Genomic DNA, 14,444 nt, shown 5'->3' with positions numbered 1-14,444 from the left:
GCATGACATTTGTGGGGAGGCTTTTACTGTGGATATATACCGCTGTTAGTAAAGAGCTTAAATAAGCAAAAGGGTTGCCAGTACTAAGCTATAGAGCAGGGATGAATTCAGGGGTAGCCCGGGGGAATCTTCCCCCCGAAGAAAGTTCATTCCCCCCCGGAGAAACTCAAAAAATTTCAGTCACAAAATGTAGAAATTACCTCACCCAATTATTTGCTTTTCTTTCCGTGCACGTTCAGATGAAATCCGATCTCTCAATATACATATAAATGAGGCAGACCCATTCTATATAAATATTAAACATGTAATATCTAAGATAGAATACCAAATAGTCAGTAAAACCTGTATTTCTTAACGCTATGACCGAGTTTAGCAAAACATGAAATTGTCAACTGTTGAAGAAAGGTTTGTATTTTAGTAGGTACTATACTCTAGCCCTATATTATATACGTATTAGTAGGTAGCACTAACACAGATTGAGATAGGAAAGGAAAAATAGGGAAGATCTTTCGATCATTCCATATGATCTCTGATGTCAGCAGATTTCAGTTCTTGAAAATGTACAGTTCTTGCATTATTTGAAATAGAGCGCCTAAATCCCATTTCTCGCATCGGAAGTAACAGACGTAAATGGGTTTTAGGCCTACCGCTCACTGGCAACATTTTGTCGGGCAACTATCTTGTTGCTCTGGCTAAATGCATTGAGTCTTATGGGAGTCCGCTCACTGAGGCGACAGCGACAGAAAAGTTGCCGAGGTGTCGCCAAGCAGGGCGACAGCAGGGCAACAGCTCGGCGACGGAACAGTCGCGCAACATTTAAAAATGCATTGAGTCTTATGGGAGTCCGCTCACTGAGGCGACGGCGACAGAAAAGTTGCCGAGGTACCTCCAAATAGAAAGGTAAAAAATAAATGTTTTCTACAAGTTTTTTTAACGTAACAGTTCGTTCCGTGTGTAGCGCGTGAAAAGAAGTGTTCGCAATGGAAACTAATACATTCTTTGATTAGTGACTAGCATGTCTTTAGTGATAAAGACTATGAAAAATTAATTGAGGATATAGAGAAGCGCTCAGCGTTAAAGAAGAAATATATATAAAGAAGAAATTATGGAAGGAAGTGTGTTTCGCTGTTATAAGAAACTAGAATGAGATTTCCAGCCAAGAAAAAACAACACAGGTAGCTACATTTTTCGATAATGACATATCGCTGTCATACTACACACTACTACTTTCATTAATTTCCCACGACTAGAAAACAATACAGATAAAATTATCATTTTCAAGTTTCTTTCCATTTCAAATATAAAAAATAAAAAAAAAAACTGAACTGTATAAAAATGGCCGATTTTGAAACGTGAAGAATACGCGGGAAGAACGAAGAAAACAAATTTTTATTTTATGGCTATACGTAGAACATTGAGAGTACAGTTACTGTACAGTGTTGTCGGACTGCCGCTTTTGTTAGTTTCGTTCTGTTAGTTATTTCCAGTCGTTTTATATTTTCGTTATTCTTGTTATCTTTTGATTCGAATAATTGTTCCCGTTCGTATTAGCTTACACAATGCTGTTATTTTTGTCACTCACTGACATTCAGGGACGTCATTTAGGGGAGCAGGAGGTGCAATTGCTCCCCAAGAGTTTGACGAATACATATACTTTAATCAATTGTCTACTAATATACTAGTACAAAACGTGAAAGTCTTATGTCGGTGGTGCTCTTGCCCCCCTCAAGTGAAGTCTGAAATAACGCCCCTGTTGACGCTACCTTCGAAAGTATTTAAATTTATTTATTTAACCATTGGAATGGGCGGTAGTTTTTTTTAATGTCCGAAACCAGCGATTATGTGAACTGTTCCGGTGTCCGATTATGTAAATTGTGATATGAAATGCTCGGCAACTCTTCTGTTGCCGTCGCCAGTGAGCGAGGGTATGGCAACAAAACTGTTTTGTCTCCGTGAAGTTGCTGACTGCAGGCGACAGAGACGAGATGGTTGCGCAACTGTTTTGTCGCCAGTGAGCGGTAGGCCTTATGATTGTTAAAGTAAATTCACCTTTCTTTAATTAAAAATAAGTCAGTTAAAGGGTAAGATTCAGAGAGCGTCATTTAGGGGGATCAGGGAGGAACAGTTATCCCTCCTGGGTTAGAGATTTATATAGAATTTATCAATATAATAGTAATATATAAGTGAAAGATTGCTATTGAAGGTGATGAAGATCCTACTCAGTGCGGTGCAATGGGAGAGGGGCAAGCGAGGGACGGCCTCGGGTGCCGAAGTAAGGGACACAAAATTCGGGAGCGAAAAAGAAAAGAAAAGAAGGAAAGAAAAAAAGAGGAATGAAACACATGTACATATGTGGGCATGTGCACATATATAAAATGAAAGGAAAAAAGTAATAAAAAGTGCTCAAAATCTAGGAAAAGCAGGGTTTACTTTTTAAAATTTTTTCACCTTTCTCGGCTGGTCTGTCGACCTCACTCATATATACGGGAGTGCCGTCGTATACTCTCGCGCCAAGCGCTGATTTTCCACGACACGGCACTAATCCTCCTGAAGATTTCGTAAACTGACCTATTCACGTGTATGCAGTAAAGAAACTAAAGCTAATATGCTTGATTTAGAATCAGAAGTGTGAGAAAGAATAACTTTTTGTTAAGATATTCCTATGTATGTTTGTTTTAAGACAAAAAATATTTGAGTTAATTTAAATCTTTTTGAAAACTTCTACATTAGTAACAAACAATAACTACTGAATATAGGAAATAATAACAAAAATAGCTACTGTAAATAGCAGTTAAAGTTTAGTCTAAAATATTTTGCCAGTCTTTTTTTTAATATTTTAGATATAATTAAATGATTACAAAAATACAGAAAAACAACCCTCCCCCCGAGGAGTTGACATTCCCCCCCCCGGGTGAAAATGTCTGAATTCAACACTGCTATAGAGCATTTGCGTAGAATACTGTAAACTGATAAATTTAAGTTCTGTGGATTTAAATGACAACAGTATGTTAAAAGCCTTCAAATTAAGCGCTTGCTTTAGTTTAGACAGTCTAATCACAATAGCGACATTTTGAGAAACAATTAGAAACTTGTGCAATGACATTTTTTTTTTCAGATTCCAAGGTCAGTAGTGCTTCTAGAAATCATACTGTTGTTAGATGCGGTTGTGGGTGGGTTTTGATTCTTTTTGTTACGTAAAGATTTACTTTTTCATTTCGTGTTACTTTTTATATTTAAATTGCTAATATGCAATTGGCCCAAGAAAAATCCAAGCTTTTGTGACATTGAACGTAAATACTATCTGATCCAAAAATGATTGCAGCTAAGTTTGGTGTTACCCAAGGTGCTGTAAGTAAACCTGTATCTTGTCTTTCACAGAAACAGGGTAACAGATGTGCCTTCAAGACTTGAGTTAAAAAAAAAAAAAAAAGTGTACGCCAAATAAGCAAGATATGATGAACAAACACCGTGTGTGTGTATTTGCTCGGAGTTCTTCTGGTTAATCCTACTTACTTCATTACACCGTTATTATTAATCTCATCATCACCATGTTCTTTAGCCTCGCTGCATAATCATGGGACGTTCAATTCAAAAACAAATAAATAAAAATAATCAAGAAATGAAAGTCATGTGAAACCGCTCGAATTGTGCGCTAGCTCAAATTAGAATTCCTTAGAAACAAACTTATGTCGTCACGAAGGTCAAACAGCCGCGTCAGAACTTTACCCGAGACAGTCAGTGAAAATCTAAGTGTAATAATAAATGCTTCTGATCACTTCCTATTGCATTACAAAGAGAAGATTGTAACAGGCTGTTAAGAAGACAGGCCCTAATCAAATTAGCCCTTTTTTACTCATTCATAAAGAATGCTTTTCATTTTGGATGGCATACCACGTGCAGCTAGTTGCAGTTTATTAATTAGAATGAATATTTGGACCTGATAGTACTTGCGAATTAATAACTTAAGTTCTTGATTTACAGTTGTGTTTTACATATACTATATATTTCAGTCTTGGTTGGTATTTTTTAAAAACAAATCTTTTTGTATTATATTCTTCTCAATTGGTTGAAACTTAGGTAATTAAGTAAATCTCACATGTGAGCGACATGAAAAGATATTCCTCTTTCCGCTGGTCTAGTGGCTAGCTTGTATGGTTTTGCTGCGCGTGATCAGAGGTTCAATTCCCGGTGAAAGCAGAAGAAAATAAATTCATAATCATCCACTTTCATTAACTATCTGTCTACTTTTGGCTAAAGCGCATGAACATGGGACGTTAAGCTAAAAGAATCATTTTAATATGAGATAGAGTTTAATGAAAATATAATGACCCACACACCTCCTTTAAATCTCTCGCGGACCACATATTGTGAAACGCTGGATTAGGTCATTTATGTTAGTCCCTTATATTTTGCTGATTGTATTCTTGAGGAAAGAACTTGAGAAGATCTTGATCAAGAAGTGAGGGAAGTACTGTATTTCCATCCAATACTAGAACCCTCTTGCAGCTCTTGCATATTCTTAAAAGATCAGAGAGAGAGAGAGAAAAAAGAACATTAATTGAATGGACGTTTATTTCAAGCTTGACAAGGTTAGTACATGCAATGACATTTGAGCTGGTAGGAGGAATAATGGAAAATTTCAACAAGTATGCTTTTTATTCATTTACGATCATACGAAAATTTTCTATAAGGCTTCACAGATGGGGTATCAATGTGACAGCCGTCTCTAGCAAGTGTACATTAGTATAGAAGTTACTTTCTATTATTATTATTATTATTATTATTATTATTATTATTATTATTATTATTATTATTATTATTATTATTATTATTTGATTTTATTAGCTACAGCAAGACACAATGATACATTAAGACCATTACACTGTGATTTCTTTGACTTTGATTCTTGATTTAAGAATCTCCCATATTCATTATAATAAATGTTTTGAGGTTTTAGCATGATTGTTATATAGGACGTGGACTTACTACACAGTTACTTGTACTTTAATGTGGAAGTTAAACCACATACATTCCCGTGTCTTCACCGTCTCTTCCTCGAAAAGCAAGAGCGTAAATAGGTAGGGAGAAGCTTAAGATTTTGTACTAAATGAACCATAATGTAACATGCTGCTTCATAATTTTATTTTAATTTCTTAAAGTAAAACGAAGAATAATATCGCGAATTATTAAAACGTTCATTCCAAGTAGAATCTCATCTTGTTTATTGACCTGGGTTTGACACCAGAAACGAAAAAGGAAGAGGAAACAGCGAGGAAGGAATTACACATACTAGATATGAAAGGTGCAAAAGCTACATATATGTGTGTGCGTCCTCCTATCGAGTCTTTTATGAGCATCTGCATCCCTATGTCTTTTATTTCCTTGTGTTACCGAAAGATAGCACTCAGACGTTTAGTCCCCTCCACCACAACTTCCATCCTTCCGCTGCAATCCTCCTAGTTCCCGTTACCCGACTCCTGTAATGGAGTCATACAGAAGGGCGTGATCTGCTTATCTCAGTCTGTCACGCATTTGCCCAGAGAATCCCTTAGTCGAATTGCCCAGGGAACTACTATTACTACACTACTACAACAAGTGGTGTTGATGCTACTACAGCACCTTTGCTAGTGGCATTCTCTCCCTCCCCTTTCAGACTTTTCTGTTGGCCTTTTGGTTTCATCTGATACAAAATCTAGGCATGTGTAGGTGGGGATGAATGGAAACACACACATCGAGAGCAAGAGATATACCAGAGTGTGTAGATGACTTCTCCATGGTGCTATAATGCACGGTTAGTTGAGGTCATTCGGATGTTGAGAGGGCACATTCTGATTCTTTTTCCTGGTTGTGCAAGACATATTTTCCCTAAGGGAAGTCCTTTTCTGTTTCTGCTCTAACGAAAAGAAACTTCAGACCTTACAGTTTGTAAATTTAACTTCCTTGGAGAGTTTGAAGTCGTAATTATATGCTTTGGAAGCAGTGAATATTTATTTTTGTATGATATTTATAAAAAAAATTAGGGAGTCACGTTCCAAGATAAAGACTGTTCAGTAAACGAACTCTCAATGTTGTTTGAAGGTTTGCTTTGAGAATACCTCATAATGCAACTGAAGTTATTTTTCACAATTGTATAAAAAATTTAAGATGTGTTATGGGACAAATTAATACTACATAACAAGATTATTAGTCTCAGCATCTTGAATACTTAGGTTGTTTTCAGAAACAACTTCTAACAATATTAGTGGGTAACAAGAGAATTAGCCACATTTTTAGAACTCGATCTCAATATCGACCATAGCGATTTTACGTGAGCTATTAATACTAATATAAAGGTAAACCAATAGCATAGGACTATTGTTTTCTTTACGTTTTACCCTACAAACATTGGAATAGAACCTATTTTTTCATAGCCCAGTAGGTAATGAGCATGTACAGTCCGCAGCAAAAAAAAAAAAAAAAAAAAAAACCTGCAACATGAGCATGTAAGTTTATTGTGAAACTACACCTAACAGTGCAGGGAATCAACATAACGTGTAACTAGGGAAGTACATGAAGTGGTACGCGGGGATCTGCATGTGTTATATATCGTTGGAAAGGTCACACCGAGTATACTTCCCATATGAAATATCTCGCTTGAATGGGGCCTGTAGGGGGCGTGGCGACCATTTGAAGCTCAAAACTAGGCACGCTCCGAAATACCAGAAAACATGGGCAAAATAAGTTATGACGTAATTGTTTTGAGACGTGGTATATATAGGTTTGAAAGGTAGCTGAATACGAATCTGACATCAAATGTTTACAAATAAAAATGGCAGATCCAACATGGTGGACACACATTACAAAGGAACACTCAGAGAAAAATCCGTTCTCCGCCCAGCGGTATATTGTACAAATATACGGTATCCTCTTGCTTACTATAGAAATAGTCTAAGTATGGGGCATACCTTATCCGTATGCTACATAGGCACTGCCCTTAGATATTACATCATGCCGTTGCAGGATGTCTGACATCTAACAGTTTTCCGTATATCATATGCATATACTTATGTTACCCTTCGTCAGCTATATGTTATATACGTCCATTTGTATGTGAGATCCTGACCGCCTACATTGTTTCATGCGGAAAGTACATATAGATGGAGCGTTTTCAGTTATACGTCTGCTGTACGTTAAGTCCAAAAAAACTACAGGAATTACGCATGTAACCTATCTTTTTAAGTACGCCACCTACAATTTTTTTCTCAGTGCATGCTATCAATCTAAGATTGGGTATATAGATATTCACGTCGCTATGTATGAATTGGATACCAAAAGTGTAAAATTCAACAGGGCGGATCCAATGTGCCGGAAAAAATACAAAACACTGCTATGGAACTGAAAGCGGGTAGATAGAGGTCTCCGTGGTCGCTGAATACGAATCTAATGTTAAAAGAACAAAATGCAATATGACGGATCCAATGTGGCGTACGAAAAATGAAAAAAAAAAGTACAGAACGGGCATATGTTATTCTTACACATGTACCAGCAAATACCTATAGTACATAAGGGGGCAAGTAAAGCAGGTGATATTTTACAATTAACAGGGAACGTGTTTTGCTATAGCTCGGATTCTCTTTAAACAGTAGGTCCCTCCTGTTTTGGATGTACTGGTATATCCTCGGTTCTGAAATAATATTTCTCAACCAACTGTCATCTTTATTATTTCCTCATTTTTTCGAAGATCAAATTAACAAAGAGAAGATAACAGTATTCATGTTTTTTTCCTCTTATTTAAAACTCAAGGAACTGTGCTTTTACTGAATTAGAAATGAAGTGTCACTAAATTAAATATCATCTGCAAAATATTATTGCCATTTTTTTCTTTAACTGACGATTGCTTTGATTTGTTTCAATAATGTAACTATAAACTAATATTATTTTCGTCATTAGGTGAACAATTCTTAATGTAATTAGGATTATGTCACAGATGCTGCCTTAGTCACAAGCATTATTGCTGCTTTAAACGAAACCATATTTCTGAAGAAACTATGAAAACTTAATTTAAAATTTTACTATTTGCAACATGAGATAATTTAATTCAACGTTTCACCTCAACCTAAAGTATTGAACTTGTTTCGAGGGCTCGTCTTTATTTTGAATTGTGCGCCAGAGGAAAGATTGTGCGCCTAGCAATCTTTCATTCTTATTTCCATCTTTAAGCTCCCAATGAAATGAATTCTTGTTAGCCCTACATGTATACACTTTAAGTGTTAATTGCTATGGCAGACCTATATAACTTTTATTGATTTCGATTTGGATTTTGAGTTTAGCGTCCTTTTCAACAGCGAGGCTATATGAGACGTTGACTTATACTTTAACGTGGAATTCGAACCACATAAACTCCTGCCAGGAATCGAATCCAAAAGGCTCGTACACTAACTGCTTAGCGAATTATTTTGCACATTAACTTAAATGGTAAATGTTTAGTATCATACTGGTCTTTTTCGTCTTTTTATTACCTTTCATTTATAATAATAATAATAATAATAATAATAATAATAATAATAATAATAATAATAATTATTATTATTATTATTATTATTATTATTATTATTATTATTATTATTAGTAGTAGTAGTAGTAGTAGTAGTAGTAGTAGTAGTAGTAGTAGTAGTAGTAGTAGTAGTAGTAGTAATAGTAGTAATTTTGTTGCATTTTTGTCGTTTAATTACATAATATACAAGGTGTTAATAAACTATGCCGACAAACTGTAAGAGGTGATTTCTCACATCAAAATAAGAGAAAAAGTTCATATGGACCTGAGGGGAAAAGTGCATAGTTTCAGAGCTAGGTTTGTCTAAAATCGCAGAAAAGCCAAATTTCAAGAGGCCCTATTTTGAATTCGAGAAACTGTGGATGGTAGTCCTTATCAGCGAAAAGGAGGTCACACAGTAGCAATCCAAAATGCTTATTTCATTAATGTTCAATGTGTGTATAGTGTATTTCATACAGGGTGATATTCCCAGATATGCCATCAACCGAACTTTAAGATATGCTCTGATTTTATGATTGGTCCAAAGTAGGCAAACGATAAGCCTTGATAGCAGTGAACATGGGATCCTTTGGCGCGATGTCTGAAGTGTTAAGAATCGTCAGCAGCACGGTCTCTCGTACTCGGAAGAACGCATATTGCAGTGTTTTCTCTTACACTTATAAATGAAGAAAACGTGAAATATACTGTGACGAAATAAATCGCATCACACGTTATTCCGAACACAAAAAACATGAAGCTGCCGGTTCCTAACACTTCCGACTTTCCTCTGAAGCATTGGATGTCCATTATTGTCATCCTCCTGCCTACTTTGGACCCTCCTTGAAATCAGGGTATCACTGAAAACTCTATTGAGAGTATATGTGAGAATTACACCCTGTTGGAATGCCCTGTACACCTACTTAAAATTAACGAAATATGCACTTTTGGATTGTGTATGCGTGGCTTCCTTTATGCTAATAAGGACCACCATACACAGTTTCTGGAATTCGAAATAGGATCTGTTCAAATTTGGCTTTTTCGCGATTTTGGACGGCCCTAGCTCTGAAACTATGCACTTTTCACCATAGGTCCATATGAACTTTTTCTCTTATTTTGATGTGAGAAATCACTTGTTACAGTTTGTCGGTATAGTTCATTAACACCCTGTATAGTTACGAGATATTACATTATCAGCGTATATTACATTTTATTTTCTAACAAAATACGTATTACTACAAATTATATCATATATCAAACATTTCTGTTTATTTGTATGTTAAGATAAATATTTTATTATAAAATATATATTTTTATTCTTGCAGGAAGGAATGGGTCAACTAAGGATCGTGAGCGGTGGTATTCAGTTGAATGGACAAGCAATGGTGCTAGACTCTCTAATTGCCTCCACTATTCGCTCGAGACAGGGCCAACCTATAACCATCGAGTCTTCACGAAACTTCACCGTTAATGCAAGGGATAGCGAAGGAAAAATAGTTAATAGAATATTTTTAGGTATGTTTGAAGAAGTAATCTTAAATAAATTATTTGTGACGAATTTTCTTAGAAGGATTTGTATCTTCTTTATATTAATTTTTAAGTGCATACTTTAACCTCTTTGTTAAATTTTGTTGGAATATAGTGTAACTAAGATTGCAAATACATAAGATTGAATTATTGTAATAGCAGATTCTAGCCCCGTTTTTTGCCAGTTAGCGAATGATTTAAAGACAAAGAACAACTAAAATTTATAAAACAAGCCAGATAATGTAATATCTGTAAAATTATATAACTAATACTAGTTTCCTAAATCTTTCGTAAAGTGTATAAATTTGGATGCTCATCAATTCTGTGGGTGCATGCAAGAACCTGATATGTTACAATTAAAGCATTTTGAAATAAAGAGCTGCAAACTTTTCGGGCTATAATACCTACATTAACTGCTTTGATCATTATATTTTGGTTTCAGTATTTAGTAAATGATCATGACATAATCTCTTGAAATCGCTGTCTGGTTATATGCGAAAATATTACGTACACAATAGTTGGAAAGAAAAATGGCACTTTCGACAGACAGTTCTTAGCGTGCATGAACCTGATATGTTACACGATGGTGACACTAGTCTCGATTGTCACCAGTTTCTTCCTCTGCTAGCGTTTCTATTTCGCTTTCTACGTCTAGATCTCTTTCGGCGTGTTGATCTGCAGAAAGCTGTATTTATTTTGGCGGTGGAGTAACACTCTGAATATAGGTGACATTCAAATCGTTCTCTCAAATTTAACTTTTTGCTTCCCTGTTCGTTTCCTCGACAATAAAGGTCGCAGTTTCTGGTGAAATAAATAACAAAAGTAACTCTGTTATTGTTCTGAATATTTTCCTATCATTCATTGGGTCAGGTGTGTACTATGTTCAAAATGTTGTGAAGTCTTCGCCGCCTAATTTTTTGTGGTCCTCTGCAAAATTCTAGCCCAGTCCTAGAAACAAACACATCTTCAATATTTTCATTTTGTTTTTCTTCTTGTTCACATGAATGTTTATTACCTTCTGATATTTCATCTTCAACTTCATCTACTGCTGTGATATGTTTTTTGTCGAGAGGTTCCATATATCAATTTAATCCATTGTCAATGTCCTACTCATTTTCGTTGTCACTGACATCAAAATTGTCTAGACTTTCTAACATTTCCTCTCTAGATAATCCTTTAGACATCCTTACTTTGCAATTGTAATCTGGACTCATATAATTTCAGCTCAATGGAGAACAATATATGTTATTTGAGCTAAATTATGGATGCATAGTAAAACTCAACAGTGGAAAAATAAATAATGAAGATAAGTGAGAAAAATATTTCGTAAAACCTTCATTTTTGACAAATAATAAAATTAGACATTTCATACCAAGCAGCATACAGTCCCATTAATGTATTCAGTCAATAATAACTATAACACAAAGAAATGGGTTAGTAACGAGTGTGAATACAATTTCAATAATTTTAAGGCAAAGTCATGAAACTACGGGTATGTAGCTCTTCCGATAAAATTATTATAGGAAAAAATCAACCTGGGGTAGTCAGAATGCCCCGCTTAGTAGCACGAGGGCTAACCTATTATTCTATCTAATAAAATTCTAACTATATGTATAACGATATAAACTGACTAACATAAAATAAAGGGGGACTTCCGGTTGACATGGAAAGTTAAAATTTGGCATGATTGTAGTTTTTCGGGATTAACCAACAGAAAAATTGCCAAAAGTGAATATATTAAAGTTTTACGGGGTCTAAAGGGGGATGAATAAAGTAAACTTTGGAAGCCATACTAGATACATGATAGCTTTAAAACAAAATTAAAACGAATTGTCTGTATCTGCGCAGAACTGCGCGGAATGCGCAAATAATTGTGCGCATGCGCAAATCTCGAAAACGTGAAGACTGCAATATATTTTTCTCTTGCTTAGTTTTAACTATATGACGAGTATAACATAATGCAAGACTCAAACTAGATTCAAAAGGTGAGCGTTTTCAAGCAATTGAGGTGAGAAGATGTTGGGGTGGTCTGCCCCGGGACACCCGCCTCTAGTTACGCACTCTGTCTGGCTTCTCAGTCATACATTTTCATTACACCTGTGTAGAAGTCATATAGTTAACGTTAATAGTCGCCATATTCGGGTCGTAGTGATATCAAGTACTGTAGGTCATCAATGTTGCACAACAGTAACACAGTATTAAGAGAGCGTAAGGATAAACTATCAGGCCTATTGTCGCGGTCTACTGAAACACGTCAGTGTGATGCAGGCATCTATGCTTCAAAGAAACTTGCAAAATCATATTCCATAGGGTAACCTTATATAGTTAGTGTGATCATGAGACGAGACATTTGGGGTTGTCTCATCTCGTCGCGTGAAACAGTCTCGTCACAAAAAGTATAGTCTGGTTCCAATTACGGATGGGGAAAACCGTGTTTTATAAAAACCGGAAACGGGTTTTTAGAAAAACGGAAACCCGAAAAACCTACATTTCGGTTTTCTCCAAAAACCGGTTTCATTTCCTCCAAAACCGGTTCGTTTCTCCACCGAAACCATGTTCGTTTTCTTCAATACTGGTTCGGTTTTTTACCGAAACTGGTTTCGATTTTCTCCAAAAACCGGTTCGGTTTCTCATCAAAATTGATTTCTGTGAAAACTTTTGGAAAACATAAAAACTATTATTGTGGAAACGGAATCGATTTCCGAAGAACAACGGATACTAGTCTGGTGAAAAATAAAACCAATTTTGAAAAAAACGGAACCGAGTTTGAAGAAAACCAAAACCGAACCGGTAAAAAACCGAACCTGTTTTGTAGAAAATGGATAACCGGTTTCGGTGAAAACGGAACTGATTTCGGTTAAAACCGGTTTCGGTTAAAAATCGGGTTTTTGAAACTTTTCAAAATCCGGTTTCGGTTTTTATAAAAATCGAAAACCGGAAAAGATGTTTTTATGCCTATCACCAGTTTCAATAGATCGCGACTATAGGCCTGATAGTTTATCCTTACGCTCTTTTAGTACTGTGTTACTGTTGTGCAACATTGATGACTTACAGTACTTGATATCACTACGACCCGAATATGACGACTATTAACGTTAACTATATGACTTCTACACAAGTGTAATGGAAATGTATGACTGAGAAGGCAGACAGTCCGTGATCAGAGGCGGGTGTTCGGGGGCAGACCACCCTAACATCTTCTCACCTCAATTGCTTGAAAACGCTCACCTTTGAATCTAGTTTAAGCCTTGCATTATGTTATACTCGTCATATAGTTCAAACTAAGCAAGATAAAAATATATCGCATCTTAACGTTTTCGTGATATACGCATGCGCACAATTATTTGCGCATTCTGCGCAGGTGCAGACAATTCGTTTTAATTTCGTTTTAAAGCTATCATGTATCTACTATGGCTTGCAAAGTTTGCTTGATCTCGGTGGATCCGTTATCGAGATTTCACGACAAAAGTCATCTTTAATGAATCGACTGTTTCTCAGAAACTACAGCTTTTTCGACAAGTTCCTGCTAATTACATTAGTTTTGCAAGGTGTCCTATTAGTCTACCAAGTTTCATCAAAATAGGCTGTTGTGGTCCAGACACCTTATGGATGTGCCACATGCCCTTTAGATTGGTTTTATGGGCAATTAAAAAGTCTTTCTCATGGCAATTTTGAAATATCTTCTACACCCCAAAATGTTTAGGCACTTCCGGCATGATTAGCGTGCATGATTGTAGCCTTCCGGCATGATTGTAGCTTTTGGGACTAATCCACAGGAAAGTTTCAAAACTGAAGATTTTTAATTTTCAAGGGGTCTAAAAGGGGTATTAAAAAAATTCCTATGTTATTTAAATGAGCGTTTTCTTGGGATACAAAATCTTATCTTTTAGGTAGTTAAAATAGAAAAGAAACTTGAAAACCTGTAGAATTGTGGATTTAAGAAGTGAGAGGCCGAGAAAAGGTTGGGGTTTTGGGGGCAAAGCCCCCAGCTCGTTAAATTCAGGAAGTATAAGAAGAAATTCACAAAATTCATTCTTGATGGAAAGGCTGATACATAAACAATCCGAGGCTGTACGTGAAGCAAACACGGGGGTCTTGGGGCGGAGCCTCCATCTAGCTAAAGGCTAGTCTACATTATAAAGTTACGTGAGACCTGATTAAGACCATTAAATATTAGTCATCCGTTACTATATTTTCTAATTGGGTAAGACAGTCTGGTGCCATGTTTATTTATTTATTACTTTTACGTCCCGCGGTTATGTTTTTAACGTAAAGAACACACCAAGAAATGATTGACGATAAGGAAATAAATTGCAGAGGCAAAACATGGCACCAATACGGTCAGTGAGACTTGAATCCGTGACAAACAGGTCTTCCTATTGTCACCCTTATGTTTTAGATCGCTCGA

The 14,444-nt window shown here is 36.0% G+C and overlaps 1 protein-coding gene across 2 annotated transcripts in view; it reads left to right on the top strand.

Annotated features, from left to right (window-relative positions):
* The window catches only part of Scgdelta (sarcoglycan delta), a 589,315-nt gene that overhangs the window by 381,564 nt on the left and 193,307 nt on the right, over positions 1 to 14,444 (top strand). For both annotated transcript variants that reach the window (XM_081752054.1, XM_081752055.1), the window contains one exon: positions 9,835 to 10,024. In XM_081752054.1, coding sequence (XP_081608180.1) covers positions 9,835 to 10,024 — 190 coding nt within the window. The remainder of the gene's footprint in view (positions 1 to 9,834; positions 10,025 to 14,444) is intronic.

The sequence above is a fragment of the Thermobia domestica genome, chromosome 3 (genome assembly GCF_964235325.1).
Source record: "Thermobia domestica chromosome 3, izTheDome1.hap1.1, whole genome shotgun sequence".
NCBI classification, from domain to species: domain Eukaryota; kingdom Metazoa; phylum Arthropoda; class Insecta; order Zygentoma; family Lepismatidae; genus Thermobia; species Thermobia domestica.
The sequence above is the reverse complement of the archived record's forward strand: the minus strand, read 5'-3'. Positions and strand labels throughout refer to the sequence as shown.